The sequence below is a fragment of the Anas acuta genome, chromosome 2 (genome assembly GCF_963932015.1).
Source record: "Anas acuta chromosome 2, bAnaAcu1.1, whole genome shotgun sequence".
In the NCBI taxonomy this organism is placed as follows: Eukaryota; Metazoa; Chordata; class Aves; order Anseriformes; family Anatidae; genus Anas; species Anas acuta.
In genome coordinates, this window is record NC_088980.1 from 98,766,316 (window position 1) to 98,790,096 (window position 23,781).

Genomic DNA, 23,781 nt, shown 5'->3' on the forward strand with positions numbered 1-23,781 from the left:
TCTTATGTAAGAGTATAAGGTTTACCTTGTATCCACTTGTTTTGTTCATTTTAATTGTTCTCAATTCTTATGTGGCTAAGGAGCTCATCCCAAAAGATTCATTTTCAACCATTTAAAAATTTATATTTTCAGGCCATGTTGATCATTTTCTCACTGTTCCTGAAGTAAGAAATAAAAGGATATTTGGCTGCCAGAGTGGCAGTAGTTGCCATGTTAAGCTTGGAGTTTGATCTTGTATATTTTAATGTGAAAAAACTGATAACTTGGGCAAAGCTCATAGCAATTTCAGTCTCTTCTAATATTTGGAAGGTGTAGAACATGATCCCATGAGAGGTGGAGGATGCAGTGACACAAGAAACCTTTGTCTTAGCAGAAAACATTATTAGAAGAAAAAAGCATATTACACCAAGATCTGTACACATACTATATTTTTAGCTATGGACAGGATTCAATGCAGGAGTACATACCCCAGGGATTCTGCATCTTAAAATTTCTAGACAAAACTATGATTTTATCCTTTTAACAAAATGCTGTAGTTCAAACAATAAGAGTTTTGCTTTTTACACAGAATGACCGGCAAATCTTGTTTTTGAGGTCATTGTGACTGCTACTAGCCTATGAATACTGATACTAAGCTATGAATGATATAAATTATTATTGTTGTTGTTGTTGTTTTCTGAGGTGACTATTATAAGTTTCTTGAAGTTTTTTTTTTTTTAAGAGTATTCTTTACTCTTAGTTAATTTTGCTTCATTCTCATTCTTAAATGAAATTTCACTTCACTCTTCCTAGGTTATAAATGAGATGATTATACTCAAGCTAGTCCTTGACTGCTGTACATATAAGAACAGAGTGCTTAGTCCTATAGCACAGTTCCCACCAGACTTTATTTCATTAGGTTAAAAAGTATTCTGATTAACTTTTCCCCTCAAAACAATGTATGTATGTGCTTTTCCACATACATAAGATCCTTTGAAAGATTTTGTGCTTGAACCAATTCTTCCAAAGCTGTATGTTGTTTTACATCATACATATCTCTTTTAGTTTCACTAAAAACTACTGTCATAAGCACTTCTAAAAGAAGAACAGATGAGTAAGCATATGATTTTTTGATTGTACTAATTTTCAAAAACAGAATATATTTTTTTAAGGAAAAAGTTGATGCATATGTTAAGATTCAAAAAAAATATATATTTGATACTCTTAATTTTGTTTCAGATTTTAAGGATTTTGGTTCAGTAAATTATTTCATTTTCTTTTAATTTCTAGCTGCCCCTAGACAATGCATTGAACTACACTTTGATGAAAAATATTCCATAGAACCTTCTTGGGAGTGTAAATTTGACCACATTGAAGTACGAGATGGACCTTTTGGCTTTTCCCCAATCATTGGACGTTTCTGTGGACAGCAAAATCCACCTATGATAAAATCCAGTGGCAGATTTCTGTGGATTAAATTTTTTGCTGATGGTGAGCTGGAATCTATGGGGTTTTCTGCTCGATATAATTTTACACCTGGTGAGTACAAAACATCATACTTTTTAATAGAAAAATCTTAGTGTAGTAACTTTGTTAATGATGTATAATTGTGCCATTGTAATTAATATTAATGAGGACTATATTTAATATCAAAGAAAGTATTCATAGATAAGAAAATGGTATAAGGTATATATCTTTTGCATAACTAGTAAGGCTAATTCAAGGAAGAAAATTTCAATACAGTTTTGTCTAAGATTGTACAATTATTCCCTTTTTGTCAATTTTTAAACTCAATTCATTAAAGTAAGGTAATATTCTTAGGCAAACTTTCAGTTCTTTTTTTCCTCCACTTATTAACAAAAGATTGCTGATCTTAGTTTTCATTTTTGGCTGAAGCTACAATATATTGCACTGCACTGCTGTATTTGACGTAGTTCTGTACTTTCTTGTTTTGAGTGATGAGTCATACCTTAATATAGCCTACTCCAGAGCACTATAATTATTATGTAATTTTGTCAATTATGTCACTATTGTTTCAACTGTTGTGTTAGGTGGAATATTTTTTAGAATATCTACTAAAATTAACTGGCTCAACATTCTGCTTTCTAAATTATTCCACTAGCACTATAGAAGATACCAGGACTACTTGAGCGTTCCTTTCTGTGGCCTTCTCTGATACAAGAAAAATTCTTATAAAATTACACAGGGTAGTTCAATGTTCTTTTTAGTAAAATATACTGTATTCCAGAAGGAAAACATATTTAGAAGATTTAAAGAGCAATAAAACACAGAATTTCTTTAGAGAATGATGTGATAGCCAGATATATATCTGAATAGAAATATCTATTGTAAATGCAAAGACAATAGATGAAATCGTATTTTTTCCACACATTTGTCAGTGGGTGTTTGTCATTTTCCTCACCATCTTCCCCCAAAATTCTTTGCTTTAGATTTCATGTCCTTGTTTCAAAGAGATAAGCATTATGAGTGAAAAGATGTTCATAGCAGGACCTAAAGTTTCTTCCAACTAAAAAAACTCCCAGGTGAAAAACAACTTAATGCACCATGTTTTATCAGCATTCCTTTTCTCCTGAAGTAAGGTGTTTTTCTACACTGAGATCAATTTTTTTTTTATATCTATATTACTGTAGCAGTATCAATTATTCCCAACTTCGGATGCAATAGCTATCTCTTTTATTATTATTATTTTATCTCTTCGTCCCTTTTTCCTCCCTTCCTTCCACTTCCTTTCTTCTTCCTCCTCAGCACTTCCTCTTCCTCCTTTCTTCTTCCTGATAGCTTGAAAGCTATGTAAATGGTAAAAGGCTTCTATGAATATTTGCCAGAATGAGGATATGATTAATTTTACAAGTGCAAAGCAGCATTTATGCCTCCTTAATCACCAATAATAGGATGAAGCTATCTTTCTAGATGAATTGCTTGACCAGCTGTTTATTAGGTGGAATGGATTAGGCCTAACATTTTGAGATCCACTGTCCAAAGGTTTGCAGTGAAAAGGATGACTGTCAACTCATCAAACAGTGACAGCTTTCAAAAATGTGTAACAGGGTAGCAGAGAGGCATTGGATCCAGATATTATCACTTAAACCATCTGGATCCATTTTGGTAGTGACTACTTCTGAAATTAAACTATTTGCATAGAAAAAAATCAGAAGAAAATTTTCAGCTAACCTCTCTTTAAAAAAAAATATTCAATAATATGACCAAAAAAAAAAAAAAAAAAGAATTCTGGAACTTTTCTGTCTAGAGCAGCTGATGCTCAGGCAGATGCAGTTTGTTGCCTCCATCTCACTGAGTACAACAACAAACTCCATCTAACTGCAGTCTTGTGTAGGAAGCTTTCTCCATCCTGGTAGTGAAAACAATAGAGGCGTCTGTTTAGTACCATCAGTCTTTGATGGTCTCCACTGGAGTGGTCCTGACACACTGCTGAAAAGTTCCTCAACTGCTACCTTTGCCAGTGGTATCTTGACCAAGGCTTTTGCTTGTTGATAAAAAGAAATGTGATGTTGAGTGTGGTTGTGTGTGTAAGTATGACAATTTAAAAAATAAGTCAGTAAATTTGACTAAATTGAAGCTGCAACCATTTATTACTATTTGACTGGTGCACAGAGAAACAGGAAAAGAAATTATTTACTATGTCTTCAGGGTGTACAAAAACAGCTAACTAGATGAAATTAGAAGAAAAAGATCAATTAGTGTAACTGGACAAATGTTCCAATGAAGACCTATTAGTCTGTGCATAAGGAAAGGGCCCTGTCACCTGGGGCTTTTTAAAACTAGTTAACATTAAGTCCTAAAAAATAAATTATATAGAAGAATTCTAAGGAATAGAGCATTATTTTGCATTTACTAAGCCTTTTCTGTTTCATAATTTCTTTGACCTCTTGGAGTTTAAATTGTCAGAGTCCTAGACTGTGCAAAGATTGAGCTTCATCAACCAAAGCAAAACACCATTGGAATTTCACAAGTCTCTCAACAGGTTGGGATCTCAGGCATCTTGGGACAAGCATCACTGTCTTGTCATAAGCTCTATTCTGTTTAAATAGAACAGTACTTATTTTTCTCAAAGCACTTTCAGCACTCTGAAAGATGAAATCTAGCAGAACAAATGACTTCAATGACAAATAATTCCAGAACTCCACACAAAAACAAAACAAACCCTCTAAATAAGAGAAATAGAGACAGAAATAGAGAAAAGATTCTATTTATGTTTTCATTTTTATAAGTCTTAGGGTTAAGCAAAACATGTTTGAATAAAGCTGTATGTATGGAATCTTGCTTGAATATTTTTAATGTAAGGGAAGTACTTGTCTTTTTCTTTTATGTTATTCTAGGTAAATGCCAGTAATAACAACATGTAATTTGGAAGTAAAATAAAGTTTCCAATATTTTGTATATGTGAAAGTTTAAAAGTCTCAGATATGATAGAAAGAACATCTCAGACTACAATATTTTCAGGTTGTTCCTTGGTTCATTCTGAATAAAAATCAGATTGGCTAGGGAAAGACAACACAAAATGAATCACATGTTAAATGTCCCTTGTTCTTGTTTCATCACTTTCAGGATCATTGTAAGGCCTATAGCACAAATTTCATTTCACATTTCTGTGTCCTTGTATTCCATCTGTTATCCTCATTTCTCCTAAAAAGTTAGTATCAAAAGCATTTTCTGAAATTATGTTGAATCACTGTTTTGTCTAGTCCAGTCTTTCTGTTTCGAATACTACTTCAATGGGACTTATTCTTGAAAACAATTCTTCATGATTCATTTTTTTTTTTAGTGTAGACAAGGATTCAGACAGAGAGAGGACATTTATTTGGGCTGTGTTACTCAGCTCGAATAATCAGATTTTTGTTTATCCCAGTCCCTGATTTTGCAGGACAGTGGCTTAAGATAGCACATCATTACTTGCAGTTCCATCATTTAATAGAAACCATCTGTGTTTTTATTTAGCCTCATTAATATAAAGCTCAGTCAGTAATGCTTTCTGTTCAACTGCCTGATAATGGAAAAGTAAAAAAAAAAAAAACAACAAACTTTATACTCTTATGCACTGAAAAGTGGGGCATAAAACTGTCTAAGCAGAACAATGGTACTTTTACTTTAACATTGTACTGGTACAAGTAGAAAGTCAGAATATTACAATAATAACATCATCATGGACAGCAAAAAAACAAACAAACAAAAACCAACCAACCAAACAAAAAACAAGCAAAATTCACCCTCACTGAAATTCACCCTGACTGGGGAAGGTCCATATTTTAGGACTGATGAAAAATCAGTATTATGGGTGTACTGAATTCAACTGCAGTTTGAAAGAAGTTAGATAAGATATTGTCAAGTCGTTTTGGCACCTAATGTCCAAGTCCTGTCTTGGACTTGTATATTTAAGCCTCCCAGCCATCTGGGACAGGTGAAAAATATTTGTAAGGGCTTGCTCACCTGCTTTTATTTTATTTTATTTTACTTGTTTTGTTTTATTTTGTATTGTTTGGTTTTGTTGTTTTGTTTTGTTTTATTTATTTTATTTTATTTTATTTTATTTTAGTTTAGTTTAGTTTAGTTTAGTTCAGTTTATTTGCTTTATTTTATTTTATTTTATTTTATTTTATTTTATTTGTTTTATTTTTTTTTTCCATTTCTCTTCAGAGTGATGAAATGGTCTCTTTGCTTTTGAAGAAAAATGGTCTCATTGCTTTCAAGTTAAATTCTGTGACAAAAATTATTAGCCAATTTGTAATATACTTGTTTTCTGAACAGTTAACCAGTCGTATATGTGACTCTGAATGTGTCAGTCTTATCCTTTGGGATAAGAGTTGGTTTGAAATCAGTGAAATGACTCGTTATAACCTTTTCTTTAAGCTTTTGAGCTGGAACAATATTTTTTATTTGTTTGTTTATTTTGTTTGAGTTTTTTATTTACTCAGGTTTCTAGTCCTCAGCACTTCAAATTGCTACAAGCAGCTTCTTTGAGTTATGAATTTTTAATGTGTCCATACAAGTGTGCAACAATCAGGCACTACATTGCTGTTCATAATAAATGTATTAGGACTTCTGGTCTTGTGAATAAGAACGAATTTCACTGTAGCATTTAGGATGATGAATTTTCTTGTTACAATTACAATCATGATTGGCTATGTAAATGTTGTCTTTTCAAGGGAATTTGCTTTGCTCTGTGCTACAGACACCTTCTATGAACTGTAGGCTTACATCCAGAGTATTTCAGTACCATGCGTATCAGAAGGTAATGGAGTAATATGTTTATTTTAAATGTCAAGCTAAAAAGGATTTATTTCATAGAGCAAATGAGTGTATATAAGATCTTACAGGATTCTCATATTCCATATTACCTTTTTATCACATCCTTATTTTACTTTATTTTATTTTATTTTATTTTATTTTATTTTATTTTATTTTATTTTATTTTATTTTATTTTATTTTATTTTATTTTATTTTATTTTATTTTATTTTAATTTTCTACAATACCCAAAAGACAATTACTGAACTTCCTGTTTTAGAAATCCTTGTATGCTGAAAGTATCATATTACCATATTATTGCTACTCTGTTTAGTCTTGCTGTAAAAACAAACAAACAAAAAACAATAGAAATAGAGGACATAGTTTTAAGTATTCAAATATTGCGGTGGTGGGGGGGAAAGGGGGAGGGAGGAAGAACTATTGCAGGGTTTTCTAACAACTGCTTTCAATGAGGACATGAGAATTACATTTGTGTTGACTGTGTATAAACATTGGAGCTAAGGGGCTTTCTAAGTCATGTAGTATTGTCTCACATTAGGATTGTAAGCAACATGTTTCTAACTCATAGCATAAATATTCGAATTTGTTTTCCTTTATTAATGGATCTTCAAAGACTTTCATTGTTTATTTTATCTAGTTATTTTCTATATGGACATTCCTATGGAAGCCCTGTCTCAGAATCCAAATTATTAAGATTTCTGACTTATAATTATTCATGGTCAGTTTATGTCTTTGTTTTCTTGCACCAATATTACTTGTTGGCTTTGAAATACCTTTTTAGTTTTTTGTTTTTTGCTTGTTTGTTTGTTCCCACCAGGAGTACCTGCCACTGCAGCATAAAGATGTTATCATATCTTTTTTAAGATGTCAATTTGCTTGGCTGCACAAGCCAATTTCTTCTACTTTCTTTATGTTATGGACTCTTTGTTCCACTTGCCATCAGTACCACACCACCTCCCTCCAAGAGCCTCTCTCTGTGTGTCTTCCACAATTAGCTGAACACAGACTTCTGAAGGAAGTTTACTAGGACAGTGCAATGTAGTATAAGTACAAATAATTATTTTTTACTTCCACAGCTTCTCTTGCTGTATTGTGAGCTCACCAATAAAGGTCATTATGGTGTTGCACTGTTAAATACTATTTACAGAGGAACCACACTTCCCTGACAAAGAATCTATCTTTTCAGAAGCACCTGGGAAGAAACTTTAAAACTTTAACAAATTTAGATATTTAGATGTGAATTCAGAAATAGTACTAGAGAAAAAAAAAAAAGATTTTTAATATAAAGCTACAGTTTTACAACATGATTCTAATTTTCAAAATAGTCTATAATATTAATTATTTCAGAAATCTAGAAAAATGTTAGAGGCAAAGGAGAATTTTCCTTAAATATTATCCTTTTCACAAAATCACAGAATCATCTAGTTTGGAAGAGACCTCCAAGATCACCGAGTCCAACCTCTGACCTAACACTAACCAGTCCTCCACTAAACCACTAAGTTCGACATCTAAATGTCTTTTAAAGACCTCCAGGGATGGTGACTCAACCACTTTCCCAGGCAGCCTATTCCAATGCCTAACAACGTTTTCAGTAAAGTTCTTCCTAATATCCACTCTAAACCTCCCCTGGCGCAACTTTAGCCCATTCCCCCTCGTCCTGTCACCAGAGACATGGGAGAATAGACCAATCCCCACCTTGCTACTAGTCTACATATAGAGTGTGATAAAGTCACCCCTGAGCCTTCTCTTCTCCAGGCTGAACAACCCCAGTTCCCTCAGCTGCTCCTCATAAGACTTGTTCTCCAGACCTCTCACCAGCTTCGTTGCCCTTCTCCTGACTCACTCGAGCACCTTAGTGACTTGTGACTTTTCTTATATTTTTTTCCACCTAAGGATACAGTTTTGTCTTTGCATTATTAGTACACTGAATTGGTGAGACCCAGGTTTGGTACGGAGTGGTTAACCTTTGCTTTAAACACTGTTGCAAAGTGTTTAACCAGTGAGCCCTAGGCATTTATTTTCCTTTTCAAACATTTGTCTGTAACATTTGTGAAGCACTTGGAAATAATACAGAAAAGAAGGTAATACAGAATTTGTACTGAACAGAAAGCCTGGGTAGTCTTTTTCCACAAGGGGTTGTGGAAAGCAACGTGGTTACTATGAACATTTTCAGCTATTCAGAATAGCACTTCCAAAACTTATAAAACATCCTACTTGGTATTATTCAAACACTTTTACACCTATTTTCTTCAGATAAAAAATTAATAACTTCTTACTTCATATGTAGCAAGTACTGAGTTTTTGAATGCTCTTCAAAGCTGTTTCAGCAGATTTTCTAACAGTTCTACTGGGATGCATTTCTGGGTGATTCTGTTGTGGCCTCATCTTGGCACTGTTGTCTGTTGGTGACTTTGGCAATGTGAATGTGGAATTGAAGCAATTATTCTTCTTTACTTATCCATTCCTTAAGCAGCTAAATTTTCATCTTTATGTATTGTATCTACAGGTTTATGGGGTTTATGGCCAATAAATCTAGACAATCATCTCAGTACTTTTGTCTAATCAGCATGACTGTGGCCCTTCTGTTAGGCAGAGAAGCTATTTTCTGTTGTAGCCACAGACCTGTAAGTGGTCTGATTCTTTAGCTGTCCCTATATGAAGTTATGTTTTTATGTTAGATACAAAAACATGTTTATATCACTTGTTTTCTTTCATCTATATTTGATAATTTGACATTTGCATAGGTTCAAGTAACTGTGATCTTTTATTTTTTATCATCTGTTCTTTTACTGAAGTATTTCTCAAATCTAACACCAACAAGTAAACCTCCTTATTGACATATACAGCTTTCCGTAGCAGGTTTTTGTACTCTTTGTATAGTTCTTTAATTCTCCTTAAAGAAATTGACCTTAGTAATTGACCTTAGTAAGTCCATTGTAACAAAGAAAAAGTTCTTGCCCAATAAGTAGGAGCTCTTATTCTACATAATGTAGTCCTTGAAAAAGTCAGTCATGTTTCTGTTCCTAGAATTGAATATTTTTACAATATGCAGTGCTTAGTAAATGTGTCAAATTCAAGTATACCATCTGTCAGCTTTTAGTATGTATACTCAAAAAAATGTTTAGCATTCATTTATTTTCTTAGGTTAGTATTTATACTTTTTGTCAAGAAATTGATCCAAAGGGCCTCTTTTTCTTACCAGTACTGAGGTGTTTTTTACTGAATGTAGTTTTGTATACTTTCAACTCCAGTGGGTATATGTTGTCATCTTAATATATATTTTCTGATATTGAGTGATATAATCAATGTTGATTTGTTTATTAGTTGTTAACTAATGAAGACTGTGCAATTCTTTCATCTTAAATATCACATTTGAGTTTCTTTGATGCCCATATCCAAAAGCAAGACTGTGCTTACTTCAACTTCAGTAGAAATTTTGTCCCACCTTTTATCTATGCATTTGATCTGTCTTCTCTTTCTTTCTTATGGGATATCAAAGACCTTACAATCTTCAATATATTATTATAGTGGTCTTAAGTGGTAGAGAAATAAAGAGTATTTTCTGTATGAGGAATAGAAATACAAAATTATTGTGAGATAGATGGCAACTGCATGGCTATGCATGAAAGTAGTGGAAAGTCATGTGCTTGAATCAAGTTTCTAAATGCACAGACTTATTTCTAGCTGTTTTTCCCTTCCTCTCTCACAGTCTGTCTGTATAATTATATTCTAACTCAAGCTATTGACCAGATCTTTTTACTACATACACTTTTACCGCATATATATCCATTTCAGGATTTATGAATAAAGTCCATCTCAGTAACTGTAGCTGAGGTATATAGCAAATAAAAAAAAAAAAAAAAAAAAGATTTTAAGCAAAATCTTAAAAGAATACAAACTTTAAAATGAAAATTTATAATTAAGAAGTATGTGATGATGATAGTGGATTCATGTAAGTCACCTGATTATTGTGAGTCCAGTTTAATGTTTGTCAATGTTGAGTAGACTAAAGATTTTTTTTTTTTTTTTTCTTTTTTCCTTCTGATATTAATTCCCTTTGGGCAACAATATTCCTTTACAAACTCATGAGTAGCACCTTCTTCAGGTCAGAAGTGTAAGGTTGAGAAAATCAGAATCCAGAATTTGCCAGCTTCAAGTAATCTGTTTCTTCAATGTCGAGGAATGTAGCTTACACTGTGTCTTGAAAGTGTCTTACAAGTTAGCTTTGAAATTGGAGAAAGAAAGGAAGAAAGAAAGGAAGGAAGGAAGGAAGGAAGGAAGAGAGAGAGAGAGAGAGAGAAAGAGAGAGAGAGGGAAGGAGGGAGGGAGGGAGGAAGGAAGGAAGGAAGGAAGGAAGGAAGGAAGGAAGGAAGGAAGGAAGGAAGGAAGGAAGGAAGGAAGGAAGGAAGGAAGGAAGGATAATTTCCATTCCTGTAAACCTTTGAAATCATCTTTACATGCCGAATGCCACTAGCTCAGCTGATGTTTTTCTTTTGCTTGGGAAAGCCAGTGAATCATCTTTGTTCAATATATGTTGAAAAAAAATTCAATTTGCACACAATTTATATTGTCGTAAGTCCAAATGTTAGGTATCATTATTTTTCTTCTCTTCAAAAAATGTGCATTTCATTAAGACCCTTTGGCCAAATAATAATAAAGGCAACTATAATTTAACATTGTAATCCATCAAAAGTCACCAAAATTACTTTCTTATACACTCCAAATAATAATTCCAAAGAACAGTTGCTTAAGCTAGCTATATTCAAATACTGAACTGACAAGCTACTAACTCTAGTCCCAGTTTAGTAAAACACTTCAGGACAAGTCTACCTTGAAGCACATACCTAGATCTCTGGCATCTCACCATGGGTACTTAAAGGTATGTTCAAATACTGTCTTCCACCTTGCCATCTGCTGACCTATGTCAAACTGAAATATTTATTTATTCTGGAGAACTGAACTACCATTTCTTCAACTCTTTTCATGAATCAAAATATAGTTTTCTACTTTTACTCAAATTATATCAATTTGGTGACTGTCTATTTAACCAATATTGTAAACCTAAGATAGACTAAGTTTATTCACTAACTCCCTGTTTTCCTTTATTACATTTCCTTTATTAAATTCTGCGACAATAAATTGAGTTTTTGTATGTGTTAGAATGACATTTTCTGTGCTATTCTTCTTCCAGACATCCTTGCTCTTCAAAACAAAACAAAATAAAACAAAAACAAAACAAATACCAACTCTAAATCATCTGCAACTATTTTTCTGTATATAAAAATAGTTCATAGAACAATTCATTCAGCTATGTTTTTTAGTCCAACTCAGTTTGTCAGTCAGGTTTACTACTCATAAAATGCAGTGATACTAGTTTTTCAATCTCCTTGGATTTTATATTTTGAATATAAAATAAATATATATTTGATACATTTTGATGAATAGATATTTGATACATTCCCACTATGTCAACTTTTGGTACTGCATCTGTTGGTACTGCATCTGAGCTTTTTAAAATGAAAATGGAGAAGTATTTGAAGATAATTTTTTGAAAGGAACAATTATCTAATTGTTAATAATAAGAAAAGAGTCTTTTTGTCTCTTTTTAAAAATAAGTATTCTCTGTGTGTGTGTGTATTATTATGTACTCCTTTCTCTGAAATTGGAAGTTAGGCTCAGACTAAATCTTTACAAACAAAATGTACCTAGAAAAAGCCAAGATGATCTTCTGTCTCTCCAAAATCTTATATCCTCACTCTGTCTGAATTTGAAATTCAGTAGAAGTCAGGATTGAGAAGTTGTCTTCCAAAAATGGAGAAACTGAAAAAAAAAGACACCATTCTTCTTCCAGAGAATGGTGTCTGTCTTCCATGTTATATGTTGTTGACAGTATTTTAAACTAATTTATTTCTTAGTAACCTCATCTATTTATTCAGCAATCTGGAGACACCTAGGAATTCCTACAATCTCTGTTCACTTATCTTCTTAGCACATTTAGGAACAAATATAAATGCATTAGAGGCTGAGATGTTTACTGACATAAACAGAATTTAAGCAAAATTAGATTTAGAAATATTTTAATTTTAAAAGATTATTTTGACCTGCCAATTCATTATCTTTCAATTAGATTTTATACATTTGCAGCTTTCCCCTTTTGCTAAAAACAAAACAAAACAAAACAAACAAAAAAGAAAAGCTTGTTTGCTGGAAATTGCATATTATCTATAAAAATATATTTTTATTTATTAATGCAAGGTGATACTTAAGACTATTTTCAAAGTTGGCATTTATGATTACTAAATGAAGACCACTGAATTCCTTTACTCTTCATGTCTTCCTAAAATGTAAATTTTGTTTTTTCAAAGTAGTTCCATTGCAGTCTATTTAAGTATTATAATCTCATGCATAAAAACACTGTCTTCAACTTCATACAATATAGAAAATTTTCAGTTTAATGGACCAAATTGTTTTCCAGTTTCAAGATGAGATTTTAATCATATCATTGATGTTGGATACAGAGTCAGATGTGTTAGATTTAGTCTGGTATTCTGCTCTGCTATGATATTCTCAATCTAAACAAATCTTTTGCAATTGTAAGGACTGAGAACTTTTCAATAGGAATATATTAGTAATTCATAAATAAATGAAGTGATACTACTGGCAGCAAAATTACACCTGCTTACATTTTCAGTTCATAAAAAAAATAAATAAAATGATATCATAAATACCACAAATACTCAAATACACAAACATATTTTGAAATCAAGAGATCTGGTGCCCTCAAAATTATTCTTGCTCTGAAGACTCTACTTAGTTATGTCGAATGTACTTAGCATGACAAAAGCATAGTCTGTAACTCACTAGATTAATGACAACAGTGTTTCCTCATATAGATTTGCAGATGAGAATTTAAATTCAGTGAGACAAAATGTCTCAGTCTAGGCTACATAGTCTAAAATGGACTCTATTTAAAAAAAAAGTAACTTTTGTGGTAGTAACATCTACCAAACAACTGAGAATATTAAGAATCATTGAGAATCATTGCAAAACTGTAAAAATAAGTAAATGCTTTTGAACAACACTTTAAAACATTGCTTCAGAGATCATTATACATTAGAGAAAGGTTATTTGAATACTTTGATGTTGAAAGACTACATTGTGGTTTGTGTTAAGAAAGATTGCTTGAGTCATGAGAAAGATGATGAGAACAGGAATGCCAAATATTTTCTTAGAATCAAATTCAAAAAAACTGATGCCTTAGCACATCCATTGTTAAAAACCTGTGGTAGCATGACAAAAGCAGACAGCATGAAATGTGTTATTCTGGTCACGTATCAGTCCCCTGGATGACACTGAGAAGCCAGAAGATGTTGTGTAACAGGACTTACAAACATCATTTGCCAGATGTTATCTGATAGTTGAAGCTCAAGAGACAATGTTATCAAATCTGCTGGCTTCGGTATGTGGGTTAATAAAAGATCATATGATACTATTTCTTGTTTTTTTCCTTTCCTTTCTTTCCTGTAGCTCATTTCTAAACTCGATGTTGAAATGAATATTAAAAGAGAATGCAGTAAATTTATCAAAAGTATTTTATTCTTTATTGGTGATCTGATTTTATGGATTATAGTTATTAACTGCTATCAACTACAAAGTTCATGCTAAAATTCTGCAAAATAAGTTTTTGTTTTTTTTTTTTTTTAAATTTAATAAAATGCATATTAGTGTAGTAGTTTAAAAATCATATTTGGATAATTTGAATTTCCTTAATTGTTTATGCTCTCCCCAAAATGACAATTTGTACCAGTAATAGAGTTATTTGTATTCCAGAATATTTCATGTCAGTGATATTCCAATATATGTGTGTTATATCAATGATCTACCACGTGCTTTTAAATGATTTTTTTTTTTTTTTTTTTTTTTTTTTTTTTTTTTTTTTTTTTTTTATCACTAAAGCTTTAAATGACTCTTTCAAATCAAGCTAGGAAAAATCCTGCTGTTTGGCAGCCAGAAACTTGATCTGGTCAAATGAAATTTAATTATTGAGGACTTTTCAGCTTATTGTGCTGCCCTGCCAGTGAGGTGGCTGGGGGTGCACCAGGAGCTGAGAGGGGACACACAGAGCCAGGACAGCTGGCCTAAACTGGCCAAAGAGATATTCCTTGCTATATGGTGTCATGATGAAGAATAAAACTTGTGGGAGTTGGCTAGGGTGGGACAGACATCCTCTGCTCAGGAACAAGCAAAGCGTTGGTCAGCAGGTGGTGAAAATTGTGTATCACTTGATTTTACGATTCTTTTATCATTATAATTAACAATTATTGTTATTATTTTCCCTTCATCTTTCATCCTATTAAACTATCTTTACCTCAACCCAAGAGTTTTAACCTTAACCCCACCCCCCAGCCCTCCCACCCCTGATTCTCTCTCCCATGCCACTGGGTAGACGGGAGTGAGCAAATGGCTGTGTGGTGTTTAGCTGCCTGCTGGGTTAAATCGCAACAACATTGTGTACTGCAGTGGATCACAATGTTTTTTTAATATTGAATGCAACGCAGAAGACCAGTTTTCATTTTTTTCATGATACTGAGCTAGTCAATTAGTGTAATATTCAATACACTAATTGCTAAATTCATATTAGATTGTGGACATAAACCTGTTTATGTTAAAATGAATATTAAAACTGTTAGCAAATCCAGTGGTAATTAAATTATTGCTTCAGATTGGTATTTTTTAAAGAAAGAAGAAAAACTTAATATTTGTTTTTATGGAAACTATAATTTTTTAAATCTAAATTCCCAAGCTATGAAAACAGAATTTTAAATTATGTAATAAGTTGAATATAATCATTCTTTAACCTGACTAAGAGTGGGGTTTCTGTCACAAGGAAAACCAGAGGTAACTTTTTTTTTAATTATTATTATTTTTTATTAGACATAAATATAAATCTGTTCAAACTCTAGATTACAGACACACACACACACCTTTTTTTTTTTTTTTTTTTTTTTTCCCTCATGGTTATGATAAACCAGTTTTGGAATCATTTAATGAACATTGAGTATGTGACATAAGTGATACTCAGAAGAACTGACAATCCATTCCAAGGATCTTGTTTAAAGAAAATGTTTGAAAGGCTGAGGACATTTTGTTTTAGAATTTATCACCTTGCTAATTTTTTCATGTGGATATATGGCAAAACGTAGCTTACTGTTACTGATGCACAAAGCTTTTTATTAATTAATTTAAGTGAAAACTATTTAGGGATAGGATTAATATGAATTATGTTTGTTTTAGTCAAATACATAGTAAAGCATACAGTAGGGTTCTCCTCATCAAAATAATAGAAGTCTCAACTGCACTGGTGTCTTGTTTCTAACAGATTATGTCTACGCTATGTCACTATTAGCAATTAATCGTGGTTTGGATTTTACTCTGGCACTTTAATTGCCTGAAGTGGGATCAAAATGATCTATTCAAACAAAAGAGAATGTCACTCATGAAGCTGTAACCAACAGAAAGCAGCTGAAATGTAAGGCAAAAACTTAGCTGTAAATCTTTAGGTAGAGAAAGACTTATCAAAGTGTCTTCCTCGTGGAATCTCAGGAGAAGTTGAATTGCATAATGCTGGGAAGAGTGGAAGGGTTATTGCTCTCTTCTCATATATTATTTATATCCTTTAAATATCTAGATTTTATCCTGTATAATGAAATGTAAAATTCATAATTATTTGGGTAATTTAAGTAGGAATTCACAATTTAATACACACAGCTTTTTTTTCTGAGAACTGGCCTATCCTGAAAATCTTCCCCCTAGTGAAAACTTCTACACTGTGCTGTTAAAAATATTAATAAGGAAAAGACAGTGAAAAGATATCTCCAAGCTCATGAAAACCCATCTTCACATCCTGTAGAGAGTGATATGTAAATTTGGGAAAACTGCTGGGGTCAATAGCTCAGTGCTCCCTGAAGGAAAATGATTTCTAGGCAATAAACCTCCAAAAAGCAGGTGAAAGAAAAGCAAAACTGGTATTACTGTAAGCTATACTGTTATGTGTCCTGGAAGGACGGGACAGAACTTTTTTCATTGAAGATGTTTCTTGGACTTGGTGCTGATATGCATCCCTCAGCAATTCCTTGAATTGCTGGTTTTTTAGAGTTCTTCTTATTTGATAAAAGTGGCTATTCCACCATCTGTGGTAGGCATACACAATAGCAATTAGTGTTAATGATTCGGTTTAATAAATTACATATATATTTTTTCCTTTAGAAACAGTGCATTCAGGCTCCAGTGAAGTGCAGTGAAAATCTAGACTTCTCCCTTTGTGTTAAATGTCTACAGATTTCTACTCCATTTTAAAAAACATCCCATGACATTGGCTTTTGGAATCATAAAGAGATTTTGTTATAGGAGAGCTCTACAATACATTTCATCCAATAACTTCCCAAAGTCTTGAAGCTGCACAGTGAACTAATGAAAGGCACTGTACTATGGCTATTTCACTTTCCATTCTAAGGATCGTATTTTCAAGAGTATTGTGTCTATTTCTTCTTTCTAGTATCTTATATGGCCAGATGATTAAACAATCTGTCATTTTTGCAAACACAGCTAGATTCCCATTCTCATAAGGTTATTCACTTTAACAAAAGTACACCTGTTGCTTTGCTAGGCAGTAAGAGAAAATATTTGGAAATAGAAAGAGATCTCTTGTTAAAGTGGAAGATGAACTGTTCACACATGAGAACTAGAGGAGACACTTGTGGTTCTCATGAAAGATGAAGTTATCTTCACAAAAATGACATAACCTATATGCCATAGCTAGCATGGACAGCTACAGCAAGGGGTTGTCAGGTAGTATAAACACAATGCTGATGTTTCTGTCTGTATTGGAAATGCATCTTACTGTGTGGTCTATGTAGTTCTTCAAAATAATTGGGAATGTTGCAGTGAGTGTATTTGTTCTGGGTTTAAAAAATAAATAAATAAATAAAAAATAAATACAAGGAAGGCCTTTCCCTTATGATAAATTCACAATGGTTACTTTATATTGAAAAATTATTCCTTTAGGTTCTCTCTCTTTCCTGGTAAATCTATGAAATAGACTGTTGTAACATGAACAGCTTCTTTGAAAAGATTATGCACAGTTATGTAGTGGTAGCAAGTAAAAAACTTGTAAATTGATTCAGTCTGAAAAAGTAACGCTTAGCAACCAGTTGTGGCTAAACCTTCTGAGTCATTTTTCCCTATGCACTGCAGAGTGCATTGAAAGTATTATTTTCTTGGATTGTTAAGAGTCATCTTTAACAAATCAGTGATACAAACCCTAAGCCTTGATACTATTATGATGAAATTGCATAACTGGGCCATATTCAACATCACTCATGAAAGGCTCTATGGCACTTCTATGTTGTACCTTTCTTCCTAGTGAAGTTTAGACACAATTAGTCAATCACAGGAAGCCACTGAGATATTATATTGGGATGACACATATACCGTACTGCCCTTGATGACTGAGAGTCAGTCCTCATGGTTCGGCTGCACTTTGTCAGCAGAGATTGCTTGGCTGCTATTCTCAGATAGAGTGGGCTCCTGAGCTCATTCATTCTTGGTTCAGACATTTCTGGACAACTGGCAGTATATGCAGCCCCTTAAGTATATGCAACCACTGTGCTGCATGAAGGGAATCTGATTCCTAATTGGGGCATTCAGGAGCAAGTACAGATACTTAACATAATAAAAATTATCTGCCAAATAATCCCACCCAGATCATCAAGGACCCCAGACTTCCTCTTTCCATTGAGCAGTCTCAGAGTATGATGTTGCTGCCCATTACTGCTCTCCTTTTTAGAGTACGTCTATAATGCAGTATCAAGAAGTACTTCTCACTTTTGGAATTTAGCTGCACATACTGAATAGCCCAAAAACTTTTTGAGGACGTGACCTCTCACCTTCCAGAACGGTTCCTTGGTTCCTGTCCATACAAAATTTACAATGGAGAAAGAACCTGCTCTAAGTAGGTGACAGAGCAGACAGGGGAGGTAAGCAGGCACAATATCATGCAATTTATCAATCCTGCCATTGTGTACCCAAAAAAGAGAAATCCAAATTCAATCTCTGTATTCATGTATTCTTTTCTAGTAGAGTTCATTCAGGCGATTTCTTGTCTAAGTATTTTGACCAATCTTAGCAAGAAGCTACATAAAGATACAGATTTTGCTTTTTCATTTCCAAAACGATGTCAAAGAAACAAGTATTAACTTTTGGTATAAAAATGCCTAGCTCTTGTTAACACGTGCAGCATATCTCAGGTCGCCACGGTAGTGAAGTTTGTATGTCAGTATAATATACCAGTTACAGCCTACAGATGCTTTGCTTGTCAATATGAACTAAGATCAGTAAATATGACATTAGAAGAAATAAAAAACAAAACAAAACAAAACAAACAAACAAACAAAAATCTCTGGGAGGCAGTCTGTGTTATTTCAACAATACTACAGTACTATAAGGAATCAAGTTGAAGTAGCTAGAGTGAGTGGATTGTATTTTTCTGTGATTTTTTTAAATTATGATGTTGCATCCCCTACTGCTTGCAGCATTCGTTTATAAAATTTCTTCCTAAGAAAAATAGTAGCTGTGTACTTTATTGCGAATCAGAAACACAAGACAAAGTAGTCTCTCCTGACGGAACTACATCTTCAAAAACAGAGCGAATACTCCAGAGTATTCTTTCAACTTACTTGGTTTCACATGACTTCCTGCCGATGTAAGACTTTAAGGTGAAAGATTAAGAGTCATAGTCACTTCTACATAAACACTTATTGCCTTTAAATTCTTTCATAACTGTGCTGAGGAGTGAACAATATACAAAACACTGTTTTAGATTATATGTATATTAAAAAAAAAAAAAAAAAGTACATAAAAGTACATAGAAAACAAATAGAAAATGTAGCACATACTCTTGCCAGATAGAATTTTTATAGAACTGTTTTTTCAGGGTGTCTAGGAAACTATATGTTTTCTTTTAGGATCTTGTTGTATCTTTAATACAGATATAGACATATTAATTGAAGTTTCAATAAGACTACAGAACTGAAAATTGAAACAAATATTATTTTCAGCTAACAATACAACAGTTTTTATTTATTTTTATGTATCTACTCCACTTAATACTTCTGTACTACTTAACACTTTTCCTTCATTCTCTCAGCAGAACATTTAAGTCCCCTTGCTTGTACACCACAAAATGTTTGCTTATAGATTTTTTTTTTCCTATTTTATAATTATTTTTGTGATTCTTTAGCTTATTTCAATACTTTTAAAATCTTTTGGTCATCATCCAGTCTTTGCATTGCATCATCAAATACTATAAGACAACCACATACAATAACTTAGAACAATCCTGCCTTTTTTTCTGAGTTCTGCAAACTCTGCTTTTACAGAAAATTACCACTCAAGAATTCAGGACTGACATAAACTCCCATAAATAATTGTAAAAATTACCTGGTTTCATAAACTTGAAAATAAATAACTAGTGGCTTGCTAAATATTGCAGTTCTGCTTACTGTTTCACAAGCATTTGAATGTAAAATTAGGTCTTTGATAAATACTATGATAGGCAACAATGTGTATGCACTAGAATTCCTTAAATATTAATAGAATGAAGCTTGAATGACTATTTCTAGTTAGTCAAATACAAGAAAATGAAAAGATATATCTATAGCTGTCTGTTCAATAAATTAAGTTGAACGTTTTCCTTATTCAGCAAATAAGGTTTCTACATACTTTGAATATTCTTGGTATATATCCATTAAAAATGTAGGTTTTGTATTCAAAAATAACATCAACTTGCTTATGTTTCAGACATCAACTCTCTATACCATATAGTTTGATCAAATAATTCCTTCTTCTCTTATTTATTGAAAAAAAAAAAAAAAAAAACAAAAAAAAAAACTCTATCAAAATGTCTCACAATTTAATTTCAAAACAGGGTTCATATCTGCAGCAAGATTTTGTGGCACACATTTCCTTCATCTTGACTTCTGACCATACATTAATTGTTCCTATTCTTCAATATGTATACTTTATTCAGATATAAACAATCCCATGAAATTAAGTAGATCCTAGACCTAAAATATTCTAAGAAATACCAAGTTAATAATCACATTATTTGAAACAAAAACAAATTCCACCAGACTGAGTCTGCCTGTTGACAGGGATTTGTCTAACATACGCTTTTACTTTAGATTTATATTTTGACTAGGAATATCACTGTCAGCCACTTTTGGTGTTTAGTTATTACCGTATCACAGAATGATGGAGTTTGAACAGGACCTCTGGATCACTTGGTCCAACCTCCAGTTTACCAGGGCAATCTGGGGCAGACTTCCCAGGATCATGTTCAGAGGGAACATACTGTATTTCAGGTTGTGCCTGTTGCCTCTTGTCCTGCTATTGGTTACCACTGATAAAAGCCTGGCTCCCTCTTCTTTGCAAACTCCCTCCAGCTATTTATATACATGCAGAAGATATTACCTGATCCTTTTCTTCTCCAGGCTGAACAGTCACAATTATCTCTGCCTTTCCTCATAAGAGAGATGTTCCAGTCCCTTCACCATCTTTATGTCCTTTCTTCGGACTCTCTTCAGCATCTCTGTTGCAGTTTGTATTGGGAAATTCAATATTGGACACAGGCGTGGCCTCACCAATGCTGAGTAAAGCTTTCTTGGTAGCAAGAGCACCTTTCTAACTCATATTCACTTGTCCACCGGGACCAGTATGTACTAGTGCCTGGGGCTGTTCTACCTCAGGTCTATGAACACCTTGTTGAACTTCGAGATTCCTGCTAGACCATTTCTCCAGCCTGTCAAGGTTCCTCTAGATGGCACCATTGACCCTCTGGTGTATCCACTACTCCCAGGTTTGTGTCCTCTGCAAACCTGCTGAGTATATGCTCTCCACCATCTTCCAGACCAGAATTGCAGCCAATATTGTGCCCTGTGTTATAATATAGTTACTACTCTCTAACTAGACTTTGTGACACAGATCACCATCCTCTGGGCCTGGCTGTTCATCCACCTCTGTTTCCTCATCCAGCCCATTTTTTAAAAATTAAGGAAATCTATAGATTTTAATAATTTTTGCCTTGGGCCACTCTGAATTTTCTTTTTCTGCTTGCTTGTCAGTAACTCTGAATAATTTGGCACATATTTTTACATCTCATAATATTTTTCAAATGTAATTCTGTGCTTCACAGAGACCTTACAGGAAAACCTGTGTTAACTAAACATTACAGGAATCTATTATTTGTAGAATGGGTTATAATATATCACCAAAGGAAATTTTTGGATACTCTTGTTTGTTTATTTGTTTCAAGAGAGATGTTCAATGCTGCAGCAAAGAATACCAGAATTTATTGGGGCTTCAAGATCTTCCATTTACATAACTTTTACACATTTACACATTTTTTATATAAATCCCCTGTTTTACAGATTTTGTTTTATGAGAGAGATCCCCATTAAAAATAAATAAATAAATCCATGTACTACAGTCCTCTCAAGACTTATTACCTCATATTTTTCTCTCTCATTATAGGTGATCAATCTTATTTTTCACAACAAAATTTTTCTGACTTTGGATTCTTCCCTAATGAAACATAGTTTTCATTAGGTGCAGAAGAAAAGAGTATCTGGCTATCAGAAGATCTAGCCAGTCAGTATTTAGATATCATTAAAAGGTTTCTGACTCAGCCAAGCTGATAATAACAATTTGATTGAATTACATACAGAAGAGCTGCTAAAGTATAATCTATTTAATAGTAGATTATTTCAAAGCCAGACATTTGTTTTGGCAATATGCTTAAACATGGTAGAAATCTCAGTATTTCTCATAATACCTTACTTACAAATCATTGCTTTTATTATAATAATACTGGTTATTAATGTGTAATAAAGCATGTTATATACTTTATTACATTATCACTCTCAAAATCATGTAATCATAGAATCATAAAGGTCGAAAAAGACCTCAGAGATAATATGGTTCAACTGCCCCCCTACCACCAATATTACACACTAAACCATGTCCCTAAGTACAACATACAACCTTTCCTTAAACACCAACAGGGACAGTGACTCCACCACCTTCCTGGGCAACCTGTTCCAATTTCTACCTATTCTTTCTGAGAAGAAATTTCTCCTAATTTCCAACTGGATCCCCCCTGGCACAAGTTGAGGCTATTTCCTCTAGTCCTATCACTAGTTACCTGTGAGAAGAGGCCAACTCCCAGCTCCCCACATCTTCCTTTGAGGCAGTAGTAGTGAGTAATAAGTTTTCCCTTGAGCCTCCTCTTCTCCAGACTAAACAACACCAGTTTCCTCAGCCACTCCTCGTAGGACTTTTGTTCCAGGCCCTTCACTGGCTTCGTAGCCCTTCTCTGGACACACTCCATGGCCTCAATGTCTTTCTTGTACCGAGGGGCCCAAAGCTGAACACAGTACTTGAGGTACCAGAGCTGACTACAGGGGGTCCTGGTCCTGCTGGCCACATTATGCCTGACACAAGCCAGGATGCCGTTGGCCTTCTTGGCCACCTGGGTACACTGCCAGCTCACGTTCAGGTGAGCATCAAGCAACACCTCCAGATCCCTTTCCTCTGCATAACCACTCTGCCCCAAGTCTGTAGCATTGTATGGGGTTGTTGTGGCCAAAATGCAAGACCTGGCACTTAGCCATGTTGAACCTCATCCCATTGGCCTCTGCCCATTAATCCAGCCTGTCCAGAACCCTCTGCAAATATTGAATGGTTGTAAACACAGCTGAGTACTTGCATGTCCACTTCTAGATCTACCATATTTCTAGAATGTTAACAGATTTTTACATTTCTGTGTGATTTTATTATAACTGTATTGTTAAAAAAAAATGGGAACATATATTCAGATATGTTTTGTGGGTCAAAGTACATGATTGCACTTCAGACATTAAGTTTCTTGAAGAAAGAGATTTTGCAAATTAATTGTAAATATTAAAGCAGCAACTAGAATGAGCTGTACACTAATTGTAAGGTATGCTCAGACTTGGAAACCTCAGAGCAAAAAGTCATTCATGTTTTCTTTCTGACATGCAGTCTGCCTTCAACATCCTCCACATCCCTATCACCCCACCCCCAATCCTTATTTCTAATATGTTAAGTAAGGCCAGTAAATCAGCAAGGAATCTTGCTATCAACACTCCTATCTATGAAAAACCTTTCATATAGGAGAAATCCTGTCAGAACTTTTTTCTCCCTCTTTTCTCCTCTCTACTTTGTAAATTTGCTGGAGTGTTTTGGGTAGATCAGACAGATCTCTGTAAACTCAGACTAGAAGAAATGTGATGGATACACTAGACATGATTTGAACCAGTAAAGTGTACTTCGTTTAAACACCTTGCTTTCAGCAGTAGATATCAACATATGAGTATATTAACAGAAATATCTAATTACATTTATTATCATATCTATCTGCTGATCTATAAAACTGAATAAA

The 23,781-nt window shown here is 33.6% G+C and overlaps 1 protein-coding gene across 14 annotated transcripts in view; it reads left to right on the forward strand.

Annotated features, from left to right (window-relative positions):
* Positions 1 to 23,781, forward strand: part of NETO1 (neuropilin and tolloid like 1) — an 82,848-nt gene that overhangs the window by 13,376 nt on the left and 45,691 nt on the right. For all 14 annotated transcript variants that reach the window (XR_011092873.1, XR_011092874.1, XR_011092876.1 and 11 more), the window contains exon 4: positions 1,270 to 1,518. Coding sequence is in view for 9 of the 14 variants with exons in the window: in XM_068671370.1 (XP_068527471.1) it covers positions 1,270 to 1,518 (249 nt within the window). In the remaining 5 variants the exon portion in view is untranslated. The remainder of the gene's footprint in view (positions 1 to 1,269; positions 1,519 to 23,781) is intronic.